General features: G+C 33.4%; 1 protein-coding gene across 2 annotated transcripts in view; it reads left to right on the forward strand.

Moving 5' to 3' along the window:
* Positions 1 to 25,144, forward strand: part of LOC114325277 (zinc finger protein 62) — a 70,965-nt gene that overhangs the window by 24,661 nt on the left and 21,160 nt on the right. Inside the window, exons 3-8 of one of the 2 annotated variants that reach the window (XM_050646559.1) lie at positions 243 to 395; positions 3,546 to 3,798; positions 11,477 to 11,650; positions 15,550 to 15,700; positions 21,785 to 21,952; positions 23,326 to 23,442. In XM_050646559.1, the coding sequence (XP_050502516.1) occupies positions 243 to 395; positions 3,546 to 3,798; positions 11,477 to 11,650; positions 15,550 to 15,700; positions 21,785 to 21,952; positions 23,326 to 23,442 (1,016 nt within the window). The remainder of the gene's footprint in view (positions 1 to 242; positions 396 to 3,545; positions 3,799 to 11,476; positions 11,651 to 15,549; positions 15,701 to 21,784; positions 21,953 to 23,325; positions 23,443 to 25,144) is intronic. The other variant, XM_050646560.1, reaches the window with a different exon arrangement.

Here is a 25,144-nt window from a genome sequence, read left to right on the forward strand (position 1 = left end):
AATTGTTACAAAAAACGTATTTTTAAAATGTTTGTGTACATGCAATTTTTTAATCGAACCTAATTGATTCTTCTCCTTCCTGTTGGGTCAGTTCTTTGGTTTCTCCTGTATTTTGCTGATGATGGCTAACGAAACGCGTACCTTCTTGGAGTTGAGTACTTCGTTACCTGTAGATCACATTTTTGAACTATGGATACTTCTTTTCATGGTATATATAGGTAATTTTTTAACTGGTATTTTAGGTGCAACAGCCGCAACAACAGCCAACGCAAATCCAGATAGTATCAGCAGATCGAATACGCTTCTCATGTGAAGAATGTGGCCATACATTTGGAACACAAAACGACCTAAAAACACATAAAATACAGTCGCATCAGCCTCAAGCTCCACAGCAGGTAAGAATTAAATAATATAAACATTTAGTGTAATGCATTGGAATCTTTGTTGATATTAATTAATATATCAGTATCTCCAAATACTATTGACTGTAATACATCCAACTCCCACAGAAATCTGGAAGCACGTTGCCACTAGCGCCACTATCGGCTTGCGGTGAAACTACTTTGTCACAACGTAAAATTTGACGTAAACATTCAAATTTAATTTTATAAATTTTTGAATAACGAGCTAATTTTGCAAAATTAAATTAAAATAAAAATAGTTCAAACACTTATACAAAAACAATAATAAAGCAATTTTATAAATGTAAGGTTAGATTGCTCTGGTTATCACCGCGGACCACTAGATGGCGCTATTTTTTTGCTTCCTCAAATGTAATGGGAAATGTCAAGAGTTGTATGTATTAGAGCAAGGACACACCGGGCGGCGCGCGTCGAATCGACGTCGAGGCAGCGCAAAACACATGGCGCGGTATAACAGCGGCTGCTATGCTATGATTTAAAGTATTTGTATTTCGTTGTTGCCAAATTTAGTCGCGTGTTGGCTGCTGTACGATACGATGTCTGAAAGTTATGACGATTTGTCTTTTGTAATAAATACAAGTTTATTTTATCTTAGATTAAAGAAAAAAAGAAACGCAGATATTGGATACATCCCATCATAAAGGAACGAAATTATAAGGGCTTTTTTACACATTATATTAAGGAAATTAATATAATAAAGGCCCAGAGATGTTTTTTAATTTTAGAAGAATGTCTAAAAATAGCTATTTGTATAACAAGGGAGGAAAGTGCTACTTTTCCTCCCGAGAATGAAGTTTACTGCCCGACGCGTAGCGGAGGGCAGTAATCATTCAAGGGAGGAAAAGGCACTTTACTCCCAAGTTATACATATGGTTTTTCCACCTTCCTCAAATTAATAACAAGTTATTTTTCATTTTTACTTAATTTATTTATGTAACTAACCAACAAAATTTATTAAAACTAAAACTAACAAGTAGGTACAACATATCTGTCAACTGTCAAATATAAGTCAAATTAATAATGTAAACATTGTTAAATCAAAATAACAATTTACTGTTTTTTACCATTCTGCCAAATAGGGGTGTTTTATAATTAAACGTTAAAATATATAGATACTTACGTAATAGAAAATAGATATTGTACAGGGCGACAATAAGTTATATTTTATGAATGAAATACCATGACGTCACTTTTACTTTTCCTCCCTAGGGAGGAACAGTACAACTTTGCTCCCTGCAATCAGGTCCGGAAAAGTATACTTTCGGTAGAGGTAGGTGGGAAAAATCTTTTCAGGAGTTATTAGTGAGTATTAAAGAGCCGTGTTCAAGAAATAACACCGTTATAAGGGAAAGCATATCACCTAAGACAAACTATTTATAACGCTAAGAGGCTGTCCATTCTATGGTACGCCACTGAGCAAATACAGGTGTTAAATTGATGCCCCTCTATTATAACCCATCTATTGGGAAATAGTGATGTTTTACAAATTAATATTAACAAAAAAATTATTCAAATTAAAGTCAAAGTACGCATCGAGAAAGACGAAAACCAGAATATACAAAATCTCAATAAGAGCAACAGTCACCTACGGATGTGAGACATGGGTGCTAAATAAAACAGAAGAAAAAATGATATAGAGTTGAGAACGGAACGTACTAAGAGCTATTTTCAGGGGAAAGAATACAGATACAGAAGACGGCTGGCATAGAAGCGCCAATCAAGAATTAAGGATGCTTTACAAGGAACCAAGTGTAACAAGATACACAAAGTCATAAAGAATCAGGTGGGCAGGTCATGTCGAGGGGATGATTAAGGAAAGAATGCCAAAGATGGTACTTCAAAGAAGACCCGTTGGGGCTAGGAGACGAGGTAGACCAAGAAAAAGACGGCAAGAAAGTTTCAGGAAGGTATAGTATCGATGGAAATTACACACTGGAAAGAGGAGGTGAAAAATAGGATATAGTGGAGAACCATAGTTCAGCAATTTTTACATAGACATCAAATAAAATTATATATAAATTATTAGCGTAAACTGTATTATCTAAAATTGTAAATACAAGGCCTGTAGAGCATAATAAATAAAATAATAAATAAGGCCTGTTTTTTTATTATTCTGTTTGAATATTCATCAATACCCATAATCACAAATAGCTGGTCTCATCTGAATTTCATTAATTAATTTTTCTACATTTGTATTTTCCATCACAAAAACACGATCTAACAACACTCACTACAGAATTCGCTAGAAAACAGCTCAAACGTGTGTGTCATACCACGATAGACGCATTTATGATATGCCGTCGAAGTCATAAAACCGATTGGCGGTGGATGGGTCCCAGGATATGTCGATAGAAAGTCGCTGCATAGAAAATGTTAAGAGCGTCTGGTGTGTGTCACAGCATCAAAATATAGTAAGGGATGCGTCGCTATCGACATCTCAGCGGGGGTTCTGTCGACGTACGCCGCCCCGTCTATGTTACCTCTTACAGTCAATAGTATTTGGTATCTCTCACTAGGAAGTTACTAGAAAGCTGAATTTCTTTTGTATAGTAGACTCGGAAATCGTCTGGAAAATTTAAACTGATTATAACAAAATTCAGTTTGGCAACATTGTGTGAATACCAAGTCTTCTCGGATATCAACAGAACTGTAATTTAGTCCAGACAAATTAATACATTTTTTACCAACAAACATGAGGTGTTTTAACTAAATAATGTTTCAAATATGATGTGCAAGATAATTTTGAATTCGGTTTCTCTAATGAACTTGTTTTTTGTCCTTAAAAGTAGAAAAAAAAGTTTAATTTCTCTTGCCAATCTTTATCGTCTAATTATTTTAACTGTACAAATATGCAAGTGTTTACTGTAAGTTCTAAAATTACTAACTTACAATGATTAATGGGATGTTAAAATACGGGCACGTGCTTATCTTTAAATTACGGCATTTATACCAAACATTGATACCGCCACTTTGTTGCGCTTTCTGACGAATTCCGTTTCTACTATAATTTCTTCCTCTGTCTATCTATGTATGTTTTATTTGTTGAAACAATAATTCCAATACATTACACTAGTGTTCCAATTTTTTTGCCATCGTTGAGATAATGGGGATTACTGAAAATAGGTACTCAAAACGTTCCAGGTGCAACAGCAGCCTCAGCCGCCGCAAAATACTCTTAAAATAAAAAATTGCGAGTCGTGTGGAGCACCATTACCGCAGGACAATAATAAGAAAAGGGCAGTGATGAAGGTCAAATGCGAGAATTGTCTTAGTGCCGAGGCCATACAGCCACAGATTTTTGTAGTAGCAGCTGCACCTGACACGTCGGTTAAGTTCGAGGAAAGTACTGGCACGCAGACGCAAACGCAGGCCTTGGGTAAGTGAACTCATTTGCGCAACTGCTCTCTATTTATATATAGGCCAGAAAATGAAGCATTTTGACTCTTAATTTCTTTGTCAAGCATGGATTTACTTGAAATTTTCACAGAAGGTAGGGAATAGCTCAAGGATAATTTTCTATATCATGCCGCTAAAACCTTGGGGGTGGTTGCCACCCCATCTCGCGGGTGGGAATTTTTCATTACATTTTAACCATGGAAATCGATGCAAAAAGTGATTCTAAGAAAAAAATGTTCTTTACGTTTTCTTCGTAAAACTAATATTTTTTGAGTTATTCGCGGTTGAATGTAACAGTTTTTCGACGAAAAAAATGACTTTTTTAGAGAGTTTTTTAAGAATAACTCGAAAAATATGCATTTAATAAAAAAAACTGTAGATATCAAAATTGTATCTTTTAGAAACACAAACAAAATTCTTTTTCTATAATTTTTCTACGACCAATATAAAACGAGATACGGCATGTTAAAGTTTAGCTTTTTTCGTCAAATGCATACATAATTTGAAATATGTATTCAAAGCCAAATAACGGGAAAACTTTGCATTTTTCGAGAAAAACTTACACAATATTTTTTCAAGTATACAATTAGACCTTTCAAAAAAATAAATAAAAAGTTACTAGCATAAAAATTGAGCGAAAAACTACTTTTTTCTACGAAAAAATCAGTGAAAACAACCCCCTAACTACCTTCCTAATTAAAATTGATATTCACCCTTCTGTGATTCTTTTTATATACGTATTATCAATACACTCAAGAAGTTTGACCTATTTAAAAGGCCTAATTTTAGAAAAATTGGAGTTTAAAAATAAATTGATTTTTTGCAATTTCGTATTTTTCACCCTTTTCTTCAAAATATCTCGGAAAATACTGGAGATACGAAAAAAATGATATACTAGATACTAAATTGTAGCTTCTTTAATAACTAAAATTTCTCTGTCCATAGATTTTCTTGCACATTTATGCATGTGATTAGCGAGGTATTATATAGTTGTTTAAAACCTCTGTTTAAGAGCAAACACCCCCTTATTCGAGCCCTCTAAACTCACCCCACTTAAAAACTAAGGGATCTTACCGAATTTAATTTACATAGTCTTATAGCTCTTCAAAAAACCCTACAAAATCATTTGTGAAAAAACTTTTTATCACCAAAAATAAAGGAGCTATGTTTATAAAACGAATTTTTTTGGGAGCAAATAGCCCGCTTGGGAGTGTAATAGAGCATTTTCAATGTATATAATACCACAGAACCAGACTAAAAAACTACACCCCTAAAAATAATCAACGCCCTTGAGCGTGATATAGAATATGAAGTACAGGGTGAGAGGATCTTAATCCAAATTTTTATGCAAATCGATGCAAGCCGGAATCATTCTTTTAGGATAAATAAATCTTTTATATATAGCTCCCACAAGAGTGGTTTTAAGGGTTGAAATATTATGATATTATATCCTAAAGCATAAAATAATCATTATTTAACTAATAAAAACCAAATGTTGACCATATTAAAGTTTAAAATATTATTTTAAAATTTGTTACAATTAGGGGTAGTTTTCACCTTAAAAAACCAAAAGCGTACAACGGCTCAATATAGAAAATGAACTAGAGGGTGAAATGAGCCTAATCCCAAATTTTTGTACAAATCGATGCTGGACGAAAAAATTGCGAGGTTTTGCCACTTTTTTTCAGCTTCATTTCCTGACCTAATAGCAAATAAAATATGTTTGGTTCGGGGCATACGAAAATGAGAATTGGTCCTGTATATTGTACATTAGTGTAGGTTGCAGATTTAGCTAGATTTTTTGAATAGTAATGTTTATTCTGTTCTTTAAGGTCATCAAGGCTATCTTGATCTCATTTACAACTGATCTAAAAAGCTCACTCGTGAGCCAACCACTTTCTTAAATTTCGCAACCATGACATTATTCTATGGCCTGGATTCCTGTTTTCTTTTATTTCTCCCCGCATTATATTTTGAAGTATGTAATGCATATTTTTGTTCTCACATTAGGTGGCCCAAATATTCGAGTTTTCTTCGCTTTATATTTAATATAACCTCCGGCTGTTTTACTATACGACTTCCACGTTTGTGACTATCAATCCAGCTTATCTTTAGTATTTGACGGTAGTACCACATTTTGAAGCTTTCAATACATTTTCTGTTGTTCTGTTTAAGAGTCCAGGACTTGACTCCGTATAATAGCGTGTTAAATACAGTAGGCTCTCAACATTCTTAATCGTAGAGGGATACTTGTGTCCTAATTTTGATACACCTTTTTATTTCAGTTTTGGTCTCCAGTTTCATTTAATGAAGTTCCCAAGTACTTGTAGGTTTGTAGTTTGATACTTTCTCAATTTGAGTGCCATTTATACTAATTTACGATGGTTGTATCATGTTCTTACTGAAGACCATATACTTGGTTTTATGCACATTGATTTTTATGCCCTAATTATTACAAGCAATATTTATATTTGTAAGCAGTCGATGTAAGTCTTCGGCTGTTCTTGTGACTAGGACAGTATTTTCTGCATATCGAGTATTTTTTTATTATCAACCTCTCCTCGGAAGAGAGAGATAATGAACTAACATCGGAAGTAGAAATCAACTCGGGAATCCGACAAGGATTGAGCCCATTGCTTTTTAATTTAGTAATGGACAAAATCGTAGACGACATTAAAAGTACAGGAAAAGCATATAACGCTGGTACCTATGATTAATGTGATTCCTAATACATTTCCAGTGAAAATAATAACTCTTTGATAAGTGTTGGCGATAAATTTTTTTTTATATGGGTGTCCGCGAAGATTATTATAACTCCCAAAATATTTATAACGAAAAGATTTAGTTCATAATAGATGTCGACGAAAACAATTATTTCCCTTTCTGTTTCTGCCGACGAAAACAATTATTTCTGAGAACTTTTTAGTAATTATAATTTTCGTGGACCCACAAACAGAAATGATGTTTTTTGCTGATACTCCTAAAAAAAAATTTTTTTTTCGCGAACACTTTATTAGGGATTATAATTTTCACAATCATATAATCGAAAATAATATTTTTCGCGGCGTTCATTGAAAGTTCTACTCTTAACGGCATTTTTTGCAGTTATACTTTTCGTAGGCGGCGGCGATAAGACCGCAGAAAAACAAATAAAAATCCTCGGTTGTGCTGACGACGCAATCTTAATCTCCGATAACGAGGATAATCTACAGCGAATGGCACAGACTCTTAATACAGTGGCGAAAAACTACAGCATGAATATATCCACAACTAAGACCAAATGACTGGTAGTGTCAAGGGAACCCATAAGATGCAAAATAGTAATAAACAACGAACTAATTGAACAAGTCTCGAGATTCGAATATCTGGGAGTCAAAATATGTAGTTATGGAGATGTTAAAGAGAGCGGCCGAAAGTAAGTAAATAAAGCCAATTATGTGTCAGGATGTCTGAGGGATGTCATCTGGAGAAATAAAGATATGAGGCTGGAATGTAAAGTACGCATATACAAATCATGTGTATATACCGATCATGACGTACGCGATAGAAACAAGATGTGGCACAGCAGAAAGCAAGAGGATACTGAGAACATCAGAAATGAGAACGTTGAGGTCAAAAACTGGGAAAACACTGAGAGACAGAATACCGAACGACAGAATAAAGATCTCTGTAACATGCAAGACATTGTACGGTGGGGAAGAAAGAGAAGACGAGAGTGGAATCAGCATGTGACGAGAATGGACAGCGAGAGAATAGCCCGTATAGCCAGAGATTCAAAGCCAACAGGCAAGAGACCAATAGGAAGGCCCTTTAAACGGTGGCGAGATAGCTGGCAGTCATCACAGCTACGAATACAAGCTCAAAATCGGTTAAGAACAGGTCAAGAGGCCTAATATAAGCAGAAGAAGAAGAATCTCTCCTTGATTACAATTTCTTCGTTTGCTTCCACAAAAACTTACAGACAGATGCTTTCACTATATACATCAAATAGCAATGTTGACAAGAAAAAACCCTGTCTTACTTCTCTGCATATTTCTATTTCTTGAGATGTTTCGGTGTTTTAATATTAGCTTTCGGATTCCAATACAAATGCAGAATTATTCGCAGGTCTTTGCTCCCGTGTCACAATTTAATTGGGCAATGGTGTTTCTGCTGTCTTCAAATAATTGGCTTATGTATTCACTCCATCTCTCAATTTTCTGTGATAAGTCTATAATAATCTTTTCTTTCATGTTTTTATGCAATCCTATTTGATGTTTCTTTTGGGTACTACATGAATGTATTACATGAATCTTACTTCCTTTCATAGTTTTCAATTCCTACGCATTGTTCTTTAATCTCTATTGTTCTTTGGCTTTCTTTACTCATTGTTTTATATTTTTATCGATTTCTCTATATAGTCCAGGGCTCATCTGTTTTGAGATGGACGTTGAGAGGTGACTCAAATTTTTTTGCAGAAATTGCTTGAAAATAACTCAAATAATAATATGTGAGTTATCCTCCCACTCAAAATGGTCCGGAACATTGTTTAAATAATCAAAATGTCAAAATATGAAGGAAAAATTCGATTTTTTTATTGTTTTTTTGATTATAACTTAAAAACTGTTCATTTCTGAGAAAAGTTATACTGACATAAAAGTTGCGTAATTAAATTTCCTACAATATAGAATTGGTTAAAAATTTAAAAAATAGTCACCCTTGTTGCAAAATAGCAATACTTGCGAAAAAAAACCATACCAAAACAAGTATTCGCATTTTACGTTTTTCAACCATTTATGCTACACTTAGGACCTTCATATTTTACCCAGAAAAACTTTATGATATCGTAAAACAACACTGTAATTTCATTAAGATCTGTTTAATAGATTTTGCAAAATAAATTTTGCAATCCAGCTTTCGCAAAAAAAATTCATTTTTTAAAAATGTTGCAGGACTGAAAATACAGCAGATAGTAAGTTGATTTTTTTTTTGCTTATAGAAGTGTACTGTACCTTTCATTTGCAATTTGCAAAATTAAAATCGAATAATTAAAACGGCGTCAAGAAATTTTTTAAATAAACATTAATTTTTGGTGCTACGCGCAGGACAGCGGTGTTCGATTCACACAAGTTGATTTCCACCAAAATTTCTTCTAATCTTTATCTAATATATTATTTTCTTACTCTATATTTTGTTGTATTTTAATATTTTAATTCCACAAAAATCAAACTAATTTTATTATTGTTTGTGAAATATTGTTTAAACCATTGCATATGTTTAAAAATAATAAACTTTTATTCTCTAAGTTAAAATATATGAACAAAGAAAGTTTTTGCTAAAAAAAGTGTTATTTTAAAGGATAAAGTATGTGTTTTTATTTTGCAATAAACAAATTTATTTATTTATATCGAAATGTAATAAAAATTAAAATGTATCAGTCATTATTAAAAGTCATTGAAATGCCCAATCAGAGCAAGCTATCCGCTGTCCTGCGCGTAGCACCAATAATTAATGTTTATTTAAAAAAATTCCTGACGCCGTGGCAGTTAATCGATTTTAATTTTGCAAATTGCAAATAAAAGGTACAGTACACTTCTATATGCAAAAAAAAATTCAACTTGCTATCTGCTTTATTTTCAGTCCTGTAACAATTTGAAAAAACGAATTTTTTTTGCGAAAGCTGGATTGCAAAATTTATTTTGCAAAATTTATTGAACCGATCTTAATGAAATTTACAGTATTGTTTTAGTGTATTATAAAGTTTTTCTGAGTGAAATATGAAGGCCCTAAGTGTAGTATAAATGGTTGAAAAAACGTAAAATGCGAATACTTGTTTTTGTATAGTTTTTTCGCAATTATTGCTATTTTGCAACAAGGGTGACTATTTTTTAAATTTATAACCAATTCTATATTGTAGGAAATTTAATTATGCAACTTTTATGTCAGTACAACTTTTCTCGGAAATTAATACTTTTAAAGTTATAATCAAAAAACGAAGAAAAAAATCGAATTTTTCCTTCATTTTTTGACATTTTGATTGTTTAAACAATGTTCCGGACCTTTTTGAGAGGGAGGATAACTCAAATATTATTATTTGAGTTATTTTCAAGCAATTTCTGCAAAAAAAATTTGAGTCACCTCTCAACGTCCAAATGTACTAATATTTTTACAGATCCGCCCTGGTCTAATATCCTTGATGTGTCAAGTGTGTGTGTCAAATGAAAGCGAATGACAGCGAGTAATTCACACTTGGCGGGAGAACTAATTGTCGCGGCCATGTTGTTTCGTGTGTAGCACAGTACAGACTGATGCCTGGAAGTCGGGATTAATGTAGAGTGTAGCGGGGGAGATGCGCTGTCGCCCACTGCGCACCGCAATGGCGAAACGCTTCACGGGAATTTTTTATGGACAAACGGAGGTTGAAAAAAAAACGACCCTCGTATATCATACTAGTGACGTCATCCATCTGGGCGTGATTGCATAATGGATGATTTTTTAAAATGAAACTATAGACCGTGTGTTAGCTCATTTGAAAGGTTATTTAATTCTCTGTTCAGTAATATAAACAATAAAATAATTATTTACACAGGGTGGCAAAAAAATTTTTTCTTAAATTAAATTAATTGACAAAAAAAAAGAATGTATGTAATTTATCTGTTTTCTGGCAGCAGTAAAATCTATTTTAAATTAAATAAATTACATGCATTGTTCTTTTTTTCTCAATTAATTTAATTAAAAAAAACTTTTTTTGTCACCCTGTAAACATAATGATATTATTGTTTATATTACTGGATGGAGAATTGAATAACCTTTCAAATGACCTAGCACACGACCCCTAGTCTCATTTAAAAAATCATCGATTGCGTCATCACGTTCCGATGGATGACGTCACTAGTATGATATAAATGCCAACAAATTATAATTTAAAAATAAAAATCGACCTGTTTCAAGATTTTTCCTTGAAGTCGCCAGATTGCGACATTACGAATTTACCTTTCAGTTGCACCGTACTTGTATGTGTGAAATTTAGTTTTCTTACGTTGAACCCATCACCATCCCATGATAAAATTTTTATATGTTATTAACACAGTACTATGTATTTGTAGGAATATTGTGAAAATTTTAAATTATGTAAAAATTTTTGGATAAAAACCTAATCAAAATATTTTTTTTTGTTTGAGAAAAACTTGTTTATCATAACATCATGCTGTATATATCACTGTAAAGAGCTTTAAAAATGCTGCAAAATGACACCTCTCCCAGCATTCTAGCTCAATTAGGACAGCTTCTACAACCATTCCAATAAAGTATGATGCGGTGTTATGGATTTTTTTGGAAATTTTTACATAACCATATTTCAGAAACGGCTTGAAATAAAAATTTAAAATCTTGTATTTTTCTTCGCCTAATCATCCACTATGAGTACTCTAAATTTTAACAAAATCTAAATAGGTCAGGAAAAAAATTAATTCAAAGTGTGTTGATTTGACTTGGAATAGCTCATTTATATAAATAAGCTTTTCATCAATATTGTCTGTGTTGTGAATTTGGGTTTCCGCTCCACTGAAATTATCATTTATTTCTTCTTGTACTTTGTGTCAGTAGGTGTTCATTTTTACCGATACTGATTAGTAGCTGGATTTTCGTAAAGTTTTAAACCGTAAATATTTTTTTTATAGGAACGCAAAACACAATTCCGATAGGAGTAAAGAATAATCATCCAGTGAAGAGAAGAGGAGTAGCCAGCGTCACCAAATGTACCAAATGTAACGGTAGTGGTATCATATTCATTGGTGGTTCCAAGAATCAGCAAAACAATGTAGACAAACCTTTTCATTGTAATATTTGCAACGGTAAGTTAGAAAAATTAAATAAATAGCTCAATTTTGAATGTTTTTAGGCGAAAATTAGTAAAACTCTAAAAAAACCCAAAAAAGTAAAAAAAAACCTAAGTATATCGGACATTTTTACTTGAAACGTTATTGAAGTAACGAAATTTTCTTTAATCATAACAAACCTAACAGAAAATAATAAAATTAATAATAGCAATAATTTTTACTGTCAAATTTTGTAAAGATACATTAGATTAATTTAAACGGAGTTTAAAAATAATGGTTTTTAAATGGCGCCGGCGGAATGAAATAAAACACAGGGTTTTCAGGTTAAGTAAGAATTATAAAAAAGAAACATTGTAGTTGGCTGAGTCCACCCCAAGTCAACTCGCCAATCGTCCGGATAGTGTATTTCCGTTTGCGTGTTTATTTCATGACAGTGCGGTTTTGAAATAGACACGGAAACGGCATGACATATTTGGTTCCAAATAAGTGTTGATTTGAAAGAGATTTGTACCGAAACTTCGAACTATGTACGGGTTTGTACCGAAACATGCGGAGTTGGAATGCTACATACCAGTGCGCAGTACTACGTCTATTCGTATCATGTGTTGTTTATCAATTTGCATTTGTAAAAAAGCACTTTCAAACATATTTGTGTTTTCTACTACTTCGAAGTTTAAAAATGTTTATTATTTACAAATCGACTCTTTACTGCCAATGCTTTCTATACGCCAGTTTTATGCAAAATGACATATTTAACCAAAAAATTATCATTCGTTGGATCTGTGAAAACAAAACATAATTTCATAATACCAAAGTTTCCCTCCCTTTTCTTTATGAATTTAAAAAAAAGCTCAAGGTAGTACCAAAATACCATCTTTAAAAACTATTATGAGACGTATACATTTTTTTGCAATCCACAGTAATACTTATCAATAATAATTTTTACAATCCACAATAATAATGTTTTATTAAAAACATAATTTAATTTCAGCTGAACAATTTGTGATTCTGTAGATAGGAGCTATTTATGATAAACAGTTGAAATAGAATAAAAGAACCGGTGACAGTATTTGTGATTTTATGTGCGTTTTTTTAATAGAACAATATATTATTGTGCATAAACATTAGGATAAACGTATCATATTTTGCGTACTACATACTTTGAGGTGCTTTGAGTTTTTTTGAAAATTTATAAACAAGGAAGTTTTGATATTACGAAATTATGTTTTGTTTCCACAGAAGCAACGAATGAAAATTTTTTGGATACATATTGTCATTTTACATAAAGTTGGTATTAACACAAATACATTATTTAAAAATGCTTTTTGTACAAATGGAAATTAATAAACAACATGTGACGCGAATAGACGTAGTAGAATAGAACTACTTCGCATTGGTATGTAGCATTCCAATCCTTACGTAGTTTCAAGTCAACACTTGTTTGGAACCAAATATTTATGTCTTGCCATTTCCCGTGTCTATTTTAAAACCGCGCTATCGTGAAATGAAAACGCAAAGGGAAATGCGCGCCTGGATAGGTCGTCCGATTAGGACATCGTACCACCTTGAATTATCAATAATGTTTCTTGACTCTTTTTTTTCTGTTTCATCTTTTAATCATGTTTCATATTTTTTTTGTCTTCTGCACTACTTTTGTAATGTGGTCCACATATCGTGTTGATTTTCTCCTCCAGTTTATTACTCCTTGTGTCGTTCCCTGCAATGTCAGCTTCTCCATACGATCTCTACATACTACATGTCCAAAGTAAGCAGTGATTTTTTTCGGTAACAATGTTTCGAAGCTTTTTCAAACAATTCAAACACTAGAGATAACTAGGAGAATCTGTATGACTTGGACAGCAGTAGGATGTTTCAATAAGGTGCTGAAAAACAGATAAAGATCAATTTAAAAAAAGTAAAATATCTAAGACAAAGTAGACAAAGAGAGAGGACAAAAGTGGAAGATGTAATCAGTACAATTTAAAAAAATAAATGGAACAGAATAGAGCATATAACAAGACGCGGGAAGGCTCAAAGACAAGTCAACATCGATGAACGAATGGAAGTGGGCTTATAAAAGAAAAATAAGAACGACGGCAATAAAACATTACGACTTTTCAAATGTTTATTGTCAGCTTAATAGTTCAGCGAGTTGGCAGACTCACTTTAAAGAGAATAGTTTACTATAAATATAGTTTTTTATAGATTTATTATTCGAGCCATACGCTATCTAAATAAATACACGAATTAGAATGATATACAGGGTGTCCCGAAAAGATTGGTCATAAATTATACCACACATTCTGGGGTCAAAAATAGTTCGATTGAACCTAACTTACCTTAGTGCAAATGTCCTCACAAAAAAAGTTACAGCCCTTTGAAGTTACAAAATGAAAATCGATTTTTTTCAATATATCGAAAACTATTAGAGATTTTTTTATTGAAAATGGACATGTATCATTCTTATGGCAAGAACATCTTAAAACAAAATTACAGTGAAGTTTGTCCACCCCATAAAAATGTTATGGGGGTTTTGTTCCCTTAAAGCCCCCCATACTTTTGTATACGTTCCAATTAATTCATTATTGTGGTACCATTAGTTAAATACAACATTTTTGATTAAAACTTTTTGCCTCTTAATATTTTTTCGATAAGCCAGTTTTTATCGAGATGCGGCTTCTTTTTTAATATATTTACATAAAAATTTTATGGGGGTTTTGTTCCTTTAAACCCCCAAATGTTTGTGTACGTTCCAATTAAACTTTATTGTGGTATCATTAGTTAAACACAGTGTTTTTAAAACTTTTTTGCCTCTTAGTCTTTTTTTGACAAGTCACCTTTTATCGAGATATGGCTCCTTTTTGAAAATATACCTAAAAATGTAAATTATAAATAAATTTTCAGATTATTTCAGGTCTCTATAATCGTACTTATAGCATTACGCTATAATTACTATTTCTGCTAATTTTATTGTTTCTTAATTTTTAATTATTTTTTCTCAAAATCGAAACGACGTTAGTCATTCAAAATTCACATGTAAATAAAAACGGAATGTATCCATCTGTTTTTCGTTTGTGCGGTTTAACAAACTCAAGCCTCATAAATTAAGTACTATATCAGACAATTGTGTCAACAACTCACTAATGCATTCAAGGGCGTTTAAAAGTATACGCCAGACCTAAATGATTTATTGTCATCTGGTCAGAGAGAAGAAACATCAACAGATTATCGTTGTGGTTTGTGGTTTTCCTTTTAGTCACGACACAGCTGGTGAACGACACACACCTATAGTTTGGCCCTTTTCCGAAACCAAGCGAAATACCTTTTGTTCCCAAAATAAATAAAATATTTACCGTTCGTTGTTATACTTATTTTTTTTATTATCTCAAATAATGGTTTCCGTCAACATACACCAACGGAACATTATTCATAATCATATACAAATATGTGGTGTATTCGACAAATAATCAAATTATGTCGATAAACACTGGCTTATCGAAAAAGTACTAAGAGGTAAAAATGTTTAACTAATGATGCCACAATAATAATTTAATTGGAACGCACACAAAAGTTTGGGGGGGGGGGAGTTTAAAGGAACAAAACCCTTATAAAATTTTTATGGGGTGCACAAATTTCACTTTAATTTTTTTTTTACGATTTTGCTGCCGTAATAATGTCACATGTCCATTTTCAATAAAAAATCCTTAAGAGTTTTCGATATATGAAAAAAAAATCGATTTTCATTTTGTAACTTCAAAGGGCTGTAACTTTTTTTGTGTGCACTATTGTATATAGGCAAGTGAGGTTCAATCAACATTTTTTTGACCCCAGAATCTGTGGTATAATTTATGACCAATCTTTTCAGGACACCCTGTATATTGAACAATAACATGTGAATATTTAATATCTTTCAGGTTCCTTCAGCAGGTACTCTTCTCTATGGTCTCACAAAAGGCTTCATACTGGTGAAAAAAACTTTAAGTGTAATATTTGTGGTTTAGCATTTGCAAAAGCTGCGTACCTCAAAAACCATTCCAGAATACACACAGGAGAGAAACCGTACAGGTAAGATTTCTGTTGTTAAATGCTTTATAGTGCGCGTCCACAGTTGCCGCCTATCCTGGAAAAGTAACCGGACACTATAATTTTATTTTAAGAGCATACAGTAGCACGTCATCAATATAACTTCGGGAGATAGTATCATACCTTTTTTCGTATGGTCTGCGAAACTTTGGCAACAGTGGTAATCTTTGACATTATCTGAGATCAATATTTTGACAATTATACTCATAGGCACGCTAAATGGAAGTAATAAAAAACAGTTTTGTTATTGGTAAATAAATATTTATAAAAATAAACCAAAATGGGTGAAAATTTTATGTTAACATAGGTATTTGCACGAAATAATAATAATAAATAATCATTTCGTTGTGAAGCGAAACAAGAGCCGTCTTCTTTTATTTAGTTAGAGCGCTAAAGGTACTCTACCTTTATATACTCGCATGAGAATTCGAAATATTTTTATGTAAAATATACTTACCTACCTACATATAACTAAAACTCACAATTAACAATAATCTATTTTTTCAAATAGGCCAACAACTTCGTTCTATTACACAAACATATAATAAATTAACTATAAATAAACACTACTTTCCTATGAAACAACAATAACGAATTCTTAAAATAATACACTACTGCACTGAACATATATCGATAAAGATAACAGAGAACAGATAAGAGAAAATCTGACGCAGGTTTGTCAAAATGACAGTGACAATTTCTCTATGTTGCCTAATTAGTTATTAGGTATAATATGTTCGATTTCTTGTTAGAAATAAAAAATTTTAGTAGGTCCACAATGACGCAAAATCTAGGCATGGGATAAAAAAGGTTATTTGAAGAAAGTGTATTTTTTTGTTCTTCTTAATGGCGGTACAGGCTCGTTTTTTTAATATTATATTTAATTACAGAGTAATTTCCACATACTAATATATTTCTCAAATTGGGCCATACTGCCATTCTTTATTATAAAGGGTGATTCATTTAGAGGTACTTTTTTGGTGAGGATTTGTTGGGAGATCGTGCATGAATGGTATCACCTAAAGTTGTTTTCTTATTTAGTATTGTTTGACTTTTCATCCTAGAAAGACTTAACTCGGCACAACGTCTAGAAATTATTTAACTGTATTACGAAAATAGGCGTTCAACGAGGAATGTGTTTCGTGCGCTTAGAGCAAAAAAAATGTTTTCCGATGAGACCCGTTTTTGGCTTAATGAGGACATGAATAAACAAAATGCCCGTATTTGGGTTGATGAGCAACCCAAAGAGGTTCAAGAGTTGCCAATACATTAAAAAAAACCACTGTTTGGTGTGGTTTATGGGCCGGTGTCATCGTCGGTCCATGACTTGGACCGACCAGAATGTTACCGTGAATGGCGACCATTATCGCGCCATGGTAACAGACTATTTGGTATCAGAAATTGAAGTTCGTAGTTTAAGTGACATTTTGTTCCAAAAATATGGCGCCAACTGCCATACATCCCGTGAAAGCATGGCTTTACTGAGAAAACGGTTCGGTGAGCAATTTATTTCACGCTTCGAACCAGTGAGTTGGCCGCCTATATCCTGTGACATCACACGTCTAGTCGTTTTCCTCTGGGGCTACCTCAAGTCCAAAATTTACATGAATAAACCGGCTACGATTGAGACATTGGAGCCAGTATTACTCGAGTCACTGGTCAAATACCAATCGAGAAGCTCGAACGCGTCATCGAGAATTAGACCTTCAGAATGGACCGTCTTAACCGCAGTCATGGTCAGCATTTGAAAGAAATTATCTTTAAGAAGTAATTGTAAAGAACAGTTCTTTTTTACTACAATAAAGATTTTCAAATAAAATTCATTTTTTTCATTGTTTTTTCTTTTTTAAAAAAGTACCTCTAAATGAATCACCCTTTATTACGAATATGTGTGCCAAATATCTCGACAAAATATTCAAAATTACAGCCGCAATCTGGAACCGCTTTTGTTGCTACCTGTTGATCGCTACTGTAGCCTCTTAAGTAAAATAAAAAAGTACACTCAACTCCCGATTAACCGGGATAAAGTAGGGTTAAGGCTTCCCGGATACGTAAAATCGCGGTTAATCCGCAAAATACTATAAATTTAACAGGAAAGGGTATTAAAATGCAAAACACTATTAAATGGTGTAATGTATTTATATTGCATTAAAACATACCTGAATGTTGTATTTGACAAGAATCACATGAATAACACACATACATATTGTAACACAATAAAACACGTTACTGTAAATACCAAGAATATGAACAATAACAGTACATACTTTCAAATATGTAAAAAAAATATTTACAAGGTACAAACTAGCGTGAATTACTTTCTTTGAAAATTTTTTGCTCAATTAGAAATCCAATGAAATCAGTTAATTTGTGGTCATCTGATTGAATACAACCAATAAAACCAACATTATACTGAAAACAGATCCCATGGGCTGTTTTCACTCAATCATGTAGCTATGGATACCTACATTTCGTTTCATTTCGATTTTGACATTTCAAATATTCAATATTTCAAAATGTCACGATTTGGTTGTAATACTGATGAGAATATTAATGAAATTATAAATCTTCATTAAATTTTTCTAATTGTTCCTTTGTTAATTGCACATTTAAATAAATTGTTTCAGCTCTGTATTTTTTTTTTTCATAACCAGCAAAAAATTTTCTATCCGAATAACCCTCGAACATTGATAAATGCTCAAAAATTTTTTAACAACTTTCTCAAGCTTGTTGCTTACAGGCAACAGACCTCCGCCTACGGCGTCGGTCTGTTTCCAAGCAACAAGCTTTCGAAATCTGTTATAAAATTTTTTCGAACAATTATCAATGTCCTTGGGTTATTACTACTGAAAATAATCCGTAACAGTTTTCTGTTTTTGAACAGAGAAACATCTCTTTTTGATTCTACTTCTCATGTTTCGTAACACAATTTTGTCTGCGATTGGAGCATCTTCTTGACTCTTAACGTACTCAAGCAGATGTTCCACACTCGCCAATGCAGCACTGTGCGACACAGTTGTTTGTTGTTGATCGCGTGACCCCCCCCCCCCCCCCCCGCTCCTCATCACTTTCACTCTCGTCCTCCCCAACTCCACCTGTTATCTTGTTTACAATCTGCTCATCTGTCAGCTGCTCATACCCTTGATCTTCCGCATCACAATCCAACCACTGCAGTATATTTTCTCCGTCCACTTCCTCTCCTCCTGGCACATCTTTTATAGCTTCAGTGATATTTTTAACAACAAAATCAGTCTCATCAAATCCTAGAAAGTCATAGTCTTTACAAATTTCGGGCATAATTTTTTTCCAAGATCGTACGATAGTAAGCGGTTTGGTTTTTTCCCAAACAGATCATACTTCGTAGATGGCATCTAAGATTGTGAAGTCCTTCCAAAAGCTCTTGAGGTCGTTCCCTTCTTCTATTCTTTTCTGAAGGATAGCTGAGCGATAGTTACGTTTCAGAGAAGAAATAACGCCTTGGTCCATTGGTTGTATCATTGCCGTAACATTGGGTGAGAGTGTGTCGACGTATCGGGAGAGATATGAGGGGAGGGGTATATGACCTTGCGAGGGCCCGGCTGCCGGCTGAAGATGAGTGACTCGCCTACTGAGCTTCACAGGACCGTCTCCAACTGCATTTAATTTTACGTATTTTTTCTGAAACGCGTCCCGGTTAAGCCGCATCACGGTTATTCCGATTACGGTTAATCGGGAGTTGAGTGTATTAGAAAAATTTTAATTCCAATAAATTATTTTTATTGTATGTTCAATAACAAACCATAAAATATAAAACAAATTTCAAAATAATGACTAATGTAACAAAAAATAAAAATTTTACAAAATAACTTTAATCCGGAGTAAGACATTTTACAAATTAAAATCATAAAATATTTCTAAAATATGGATAATAAAATCAATTAGTTTCTCCTCGGGCTCGAATAACAGTGCTCATCCTTTCTGGCAATATGAATCAAGGCAGCAATCTCGCTTTCGGTATTTGTTCCCACTCTTTTATTAACTCCTGTTCTTCTTCTTTGAGTGCCTCTCCTATCGGAGATTGGATATCATTAGGGCGATTCTAATTTTATTTACTGCTGTTTTGAACAATTCGTTAGTGGTACAGCCAAACCACTCTCTCAAATTTCTCATCCAGGACATTCTTCTACGGCCTGGATTTCTTCGTCCTTGGATTTTTCCTTGCATTATATTTTGTAGGAATGTGTACTTTTGTCCCCTCATCAGGTGGCCTAAGTATTCAAGTTTTCTCTTTTTTATATTCAGTAGAACTTCTGGCTCGTTATTTATTCTGCGTATTACTTCTTCATTTGTAATTTTATCCACCCAACTTATTCTTAGTATGTATACGGCGGTAACACCACATCTCAAAGCTTTCAAGATTTTTAATATTCCTCTGTTTAAGAGTCCATGACTCAACACCGTAGAGCAAAGTACTGAATACATAGCATTTTAACATTCTAGTTCGTAGATGAATACTAATATCACGATTACAAAATAATTTTTTCATTTTTATAAAAGTAGACCTGGCAGTTTCAATACGTCTTTTTATCTCGTGATTTTGGTCACCTGTTTCATTGATAAGGGTTCCTAAGTATTTGTATTCGTTTACTTTTTCAAGTTGGGTACCGTTTATTGTGATACTAGTGTCATTTATTGGATTCTTACTGAAGGTCATATATTTGGTTTTTTTGACGTTCATCCTTATGCCGTAGTTATTACATATCTCATTCATACTTTCAACTAGATGTTGTAGATCTTCCGCTGTTCTTGCCATTATCACAGTATCGTCAGCATATCGAATGTTATTGATAACTTCTCCATTGACTATTATCCCTTCGTTTGCATATGAGAGAGCTTCTTGGCATATTTGTTCGCTGTAGCTGTAGATATTAAACAAGAGCGGTGACAATATACAACCCTGTCGTACCCCTCTACGTATTTCTATTTCGTCCGATGTTTGGTCTTCTATTTTTATATTAGCTCGCTGATTCCAGTACAGATTTAATATTATTTGTATGTCTCTGGTGTCAATGTTCTTACTCTCCAGGATTTATTTGAGTTTACTGTGGTGCACTTTGTCAAAGGCCTTTTCAAAGTCTATAAAGCAGGCGTGTACCTCTTGGTTGGCATCTAGGCATCTCTGTGTTAGAACGTTCAAGACAAAGAGAGCATCCCTTGTGAGCTCCTGTTCTAACTAGGTACTAATCACCTACGAAATGCATATAAGGTAACACCTTCCAGACATGTGGCCCTAATGCTAAACAGCATTAGGGCCACATGCCCATAGCAAAACCAGATCTGTTTGTGCCTCCAAAGAATGTGCTCCACATAAGCGCAACCAGGGGGGTTTTGGGGGTTATAATCTCCCCCCCCCCAATTTGGATCTATTTTGAGCTCTATACGCTTAACACCATTACTATTCCATACCCCCCAGAGACCATCAAGTAGTTGTACCCCCCCCTCTTAGGATCATCCTGGTTACACCTCCTCCATACCATTATTATACCTTCACCAATATACTGTACTCTACTCTAAGAGTTAAGCAACATTGGGTATAGCACTCTCGACGCCTTCTCCACACTGTCTGGCGAGCATCAGGTAACTATGTATCTCGTAAAACGAGATTCGTCTGTAAACAGAACGTTTCTCCAATCTTCCCTATCCCAATCTGCATGCAAGACAGAATTTCAAACGTTGTCTCCAATGAGCTGCGTCCAATAAAGGACCTGTAGCAGGTACTAAGATGATAAATTTTGTTCTCTTAATGTTCCCCGTACGGTGTCAGGTGAACCTCTTACTTGTTCTTTTTGTCTTCTTGTGTCTATCTTTTTTGTGTTTCTCACCTCTATGAACGACCCCGTCCGTAAACTACCAGGACTGGCCAAAGTTGCTTCAATAGTGTATCGGTGCTCTAATATTTAATTCTTAGTAATTTAGTTACCTATGTGTGGTACAATCATGACAATATCTCATGACTTTCAGGGCTAAAATACTACACTCATTGAGACAATAATTCACATACAATCATTCATGTAAGTCTACTTTTAGGTGCAATGTATGCGGTATGCAGTTTTCACAATCGCCACATTTAAAGAACCACGAAAGGATACATTCAGGGGAACGACCATATATCTGCGAAGTATGTGATAAATCTTTTGCTAGACATTCCACGTTATGGAATCACAGACGGATACACACAGGAGAAAAACCTTATAGGTGAGTAATATTCATTCGGATATTATAAAGAAGAAACGTCTTAATATTAATCATACGGGACGAGTAAAAACTTCGTTTGTATAATGCTATAAAAAGTTTATTGAAAAACTATTAAAAAGTCATCCAAAAGGATTCGCAAAACGTTTTCAATCTAGATCAGATCATCTTCAGTGCCTAGAACGAAGTATTTCCACGTTATAATGAATGCAAAAGGTTAAAATTATGACTAGTTAAAGAAAAAATGTGGATAATCCTTACGTTCTGCTTAGTACATACATGAAAAGTCTGCTTAGTTTCAAAAACTGGCGATTTATTTATTGCTTTAAAACTGGTTGAGATATGCAAATGAAATTTGGTAGGTTTTAAGAGATAGTCATTTCACATTTTTTGACATACAACTAAAAATTTTATATTCGCCATTGGCGTGCATACAGGTAATATGACCCGTATACACGCCATAAAATACTTAATTCTATGTAAAAAAATGCGCAATAACTGCCTCTTAAAACCCACCAAGTTTCATTTGCATATCTCAACCGGTTTTAGAGCAATAAATAAATCGTCAATGTGTAAAAAAACTCAACGTCCTGTTTCTCGGAAACGAAGCATTTGCAGACATATGTTTTTAAATCAAACTGTCATTATTTTTTCATGCAGAATTACCCCTTAAAGTTTGTCGCACTTATTTAGAAACACCGTGTATTGATGAAGAACATGGCTAGTTGTCAAAGTACCTAACTTTTTCATTGTCCAACATAAGTAAATGAGTCAAAAAGCAGAATGTTAAGAAAGGCTAAGGCTACGACTTAGTTTTAATTTCAATATTTTTTAAATGCTAGAATATTCCACAGGGTGTTACGAACTTTCAGAAAAAAACACAGTATTATTTTTACATCCGGTATACAATGGCATTTACATGTTCAGCAACAATATGACTACATCGACATTCTTAAAGAATAAGGCTACACCATACTAAAAAAATCACTAAAATCGGACAACACGTTTAGGAGATTCGAGACATCAAAAATAGCCCATTTTTAAGGTGTCCCGATTTTTTTAGCCAGGAGTGTAGTTAAAAACAGTGCAAATATAATAGATTACCATATATGGTAATGAACTACAAATAAAGTGTAGTAAGAATGACGTTTGCTTCCATTGCATTCTTTCAATAGATTCAATACTTTGAACTTTGCTACTGTCGTAATAAGTTATAAGTACAATTGCAATTATAATATTATGACATTATTTTTATAACAAAGAAATTGTGCCAATTCCTTGAGGGTTCTCGTGTACCATCACACCATACCTATATTTTTTAACATCTGCATTATTTACTTGTTTTGTTTGTTTACTTATATTTTCTGTTTCTGCAGGTGTGATATCTGCGGCTCGTGCTTTAATCAAGCGACCCATTTGAAAAACCATGCAAAAGTACATTCAGGCGAGAAGCCATTTAAATGTGATATTTGTTCAGTAGGATTTTCAGATAGGTAAGTCCAGTGTTAATATGTATCAATAATTTACATATATGTATATTTACAAAAGACTTGTTGAAACGAAAACGCGATAGATTACCCCAGCTAATTGAAATAATATTCGAAAATATTACTCCAATCATCCAAGATAGTTATGTATATATAGTTATCCCAGATGTTGGGTGCTGCTGTCTATCTAGATGCATCCTGTTGTCTTCGCCTTATGAGTAGCATCACCGGTGATGTAGATGGCTTGAGGCTCCCGAAGGGAGAAAAGTTGATTTATTCCCAAAAACTAGAAGATAAAAAAACATTAAACATCAAGAAGTAGAGAAACCCAAGTGTGCCAAGTCTGCCATTCTTTTAAGAAATAATCGTCAGAAAGAGTAGCAGATGACAAGAATAAATTAAATGGAATTAAAATGAGGGGAATAGTTAAATAATTTGATTACTCATATGCATATAATATGTAAAGTAAAAAGATATATTTAAAACTAAAATATCAGAACACATGCTTTTAGAAGATGGGAGGTTAGGTATAAAAAATGCTATAAAAACTATTAAGGTTAAACTGTGAATACAAGAAAAAAGAATTAATGAATTTTCTTACCCCAAGAGATCGTCTGTTCGGAATAAAATAATTTATTTCCAAGCTCCCTTGGCTTTTATGAGTTTACCACCACCATTTTGAGAATTGAAATGACAGCGTGAACTGTAGAAAGGTAGGCAGGTTCCGTAGTAAGACAAATACTTACAGAGTAAGAATATAATATGAAGTACGTTCAGTATGACGATTTAGATGTTAGATGAAAAGAGATTTGCCTATAGAACGGGCGCCAAACAGGTTTTTAACGGAAAAACAAGTTAAAACGAATACAGAAGATAATTATTAATGAAATATTAAAGAAAATAAAGTAAAATAATTATTTAAAAATACAATAACAAAGATGTGACGTTTGTAACGTTACATTGTTTTATTAGAACAGTTTTTGCAAAGTATCATTCAGCCGTGTCCCCACGCTAATGAGTAAATTGCTTCTTCAGCCGTCCAAAACATCCTTCAATTATTACACGCTCCTTTGTAAATAATTTGTTAAAAGCAAGCTCTTCAGGGGTATTCGGATTTCTAAAATGCACCAATAACCACGGTGCTACGCTATATCCTTATCTCCTAAAATTATTGCATTTGACGTCCTAAACTCATTTTTAGCATTGTTACAAATTTGTGAGTTGCTCCATATCCGTGAATCATGAACAGATCCTGGGGCCGTATTTTCGAATTCAATCGAATTTTTTCGTATGTGAGTAAACTCGAATGAAAAATTTCGTATACGAATCAAAATGTGTATTTTTGAACGTCCTTCGAAATGTTATACGTATACGAGAAGAATTTTCACCGGAAACACTGCAAATTCGAACAACATTGAACTTAACCTTCATTTATTTGGCATCTGGAAAGCCACAGTGTTGCTATACTTTTTTGTTTATTTCTTCTATAATTTCAGTCAATGGTTTAGTCACAGCATTAAAAACAAATAATGTTATATTTGTTATATATAGTGATGAGCGCGCTAATAACCGGCAAAATAACGCAAACGATGGAAAACATAATACATTGTGAAACAAAAAGAGATGAAACTAGTGGAGGTGGAAATTATCGTTATAAACGTTTAAATTAACATTACATTACATAGTTTCCCACCTTTAGACGTATCAG

This window comes from Diabrotica virgifera, chromosome 3 (assembly GCF_917563875.1).
Source record: "Diabrotica virgifera virgifera chromosome 3, PGI_DIABVI_V3a".
NCBI lineage: Eukaryota > Metazoa > Arthropoda > Insecta > Coleoptera > Chrysomelidae > Diabrotica > Diabrotica virgifera.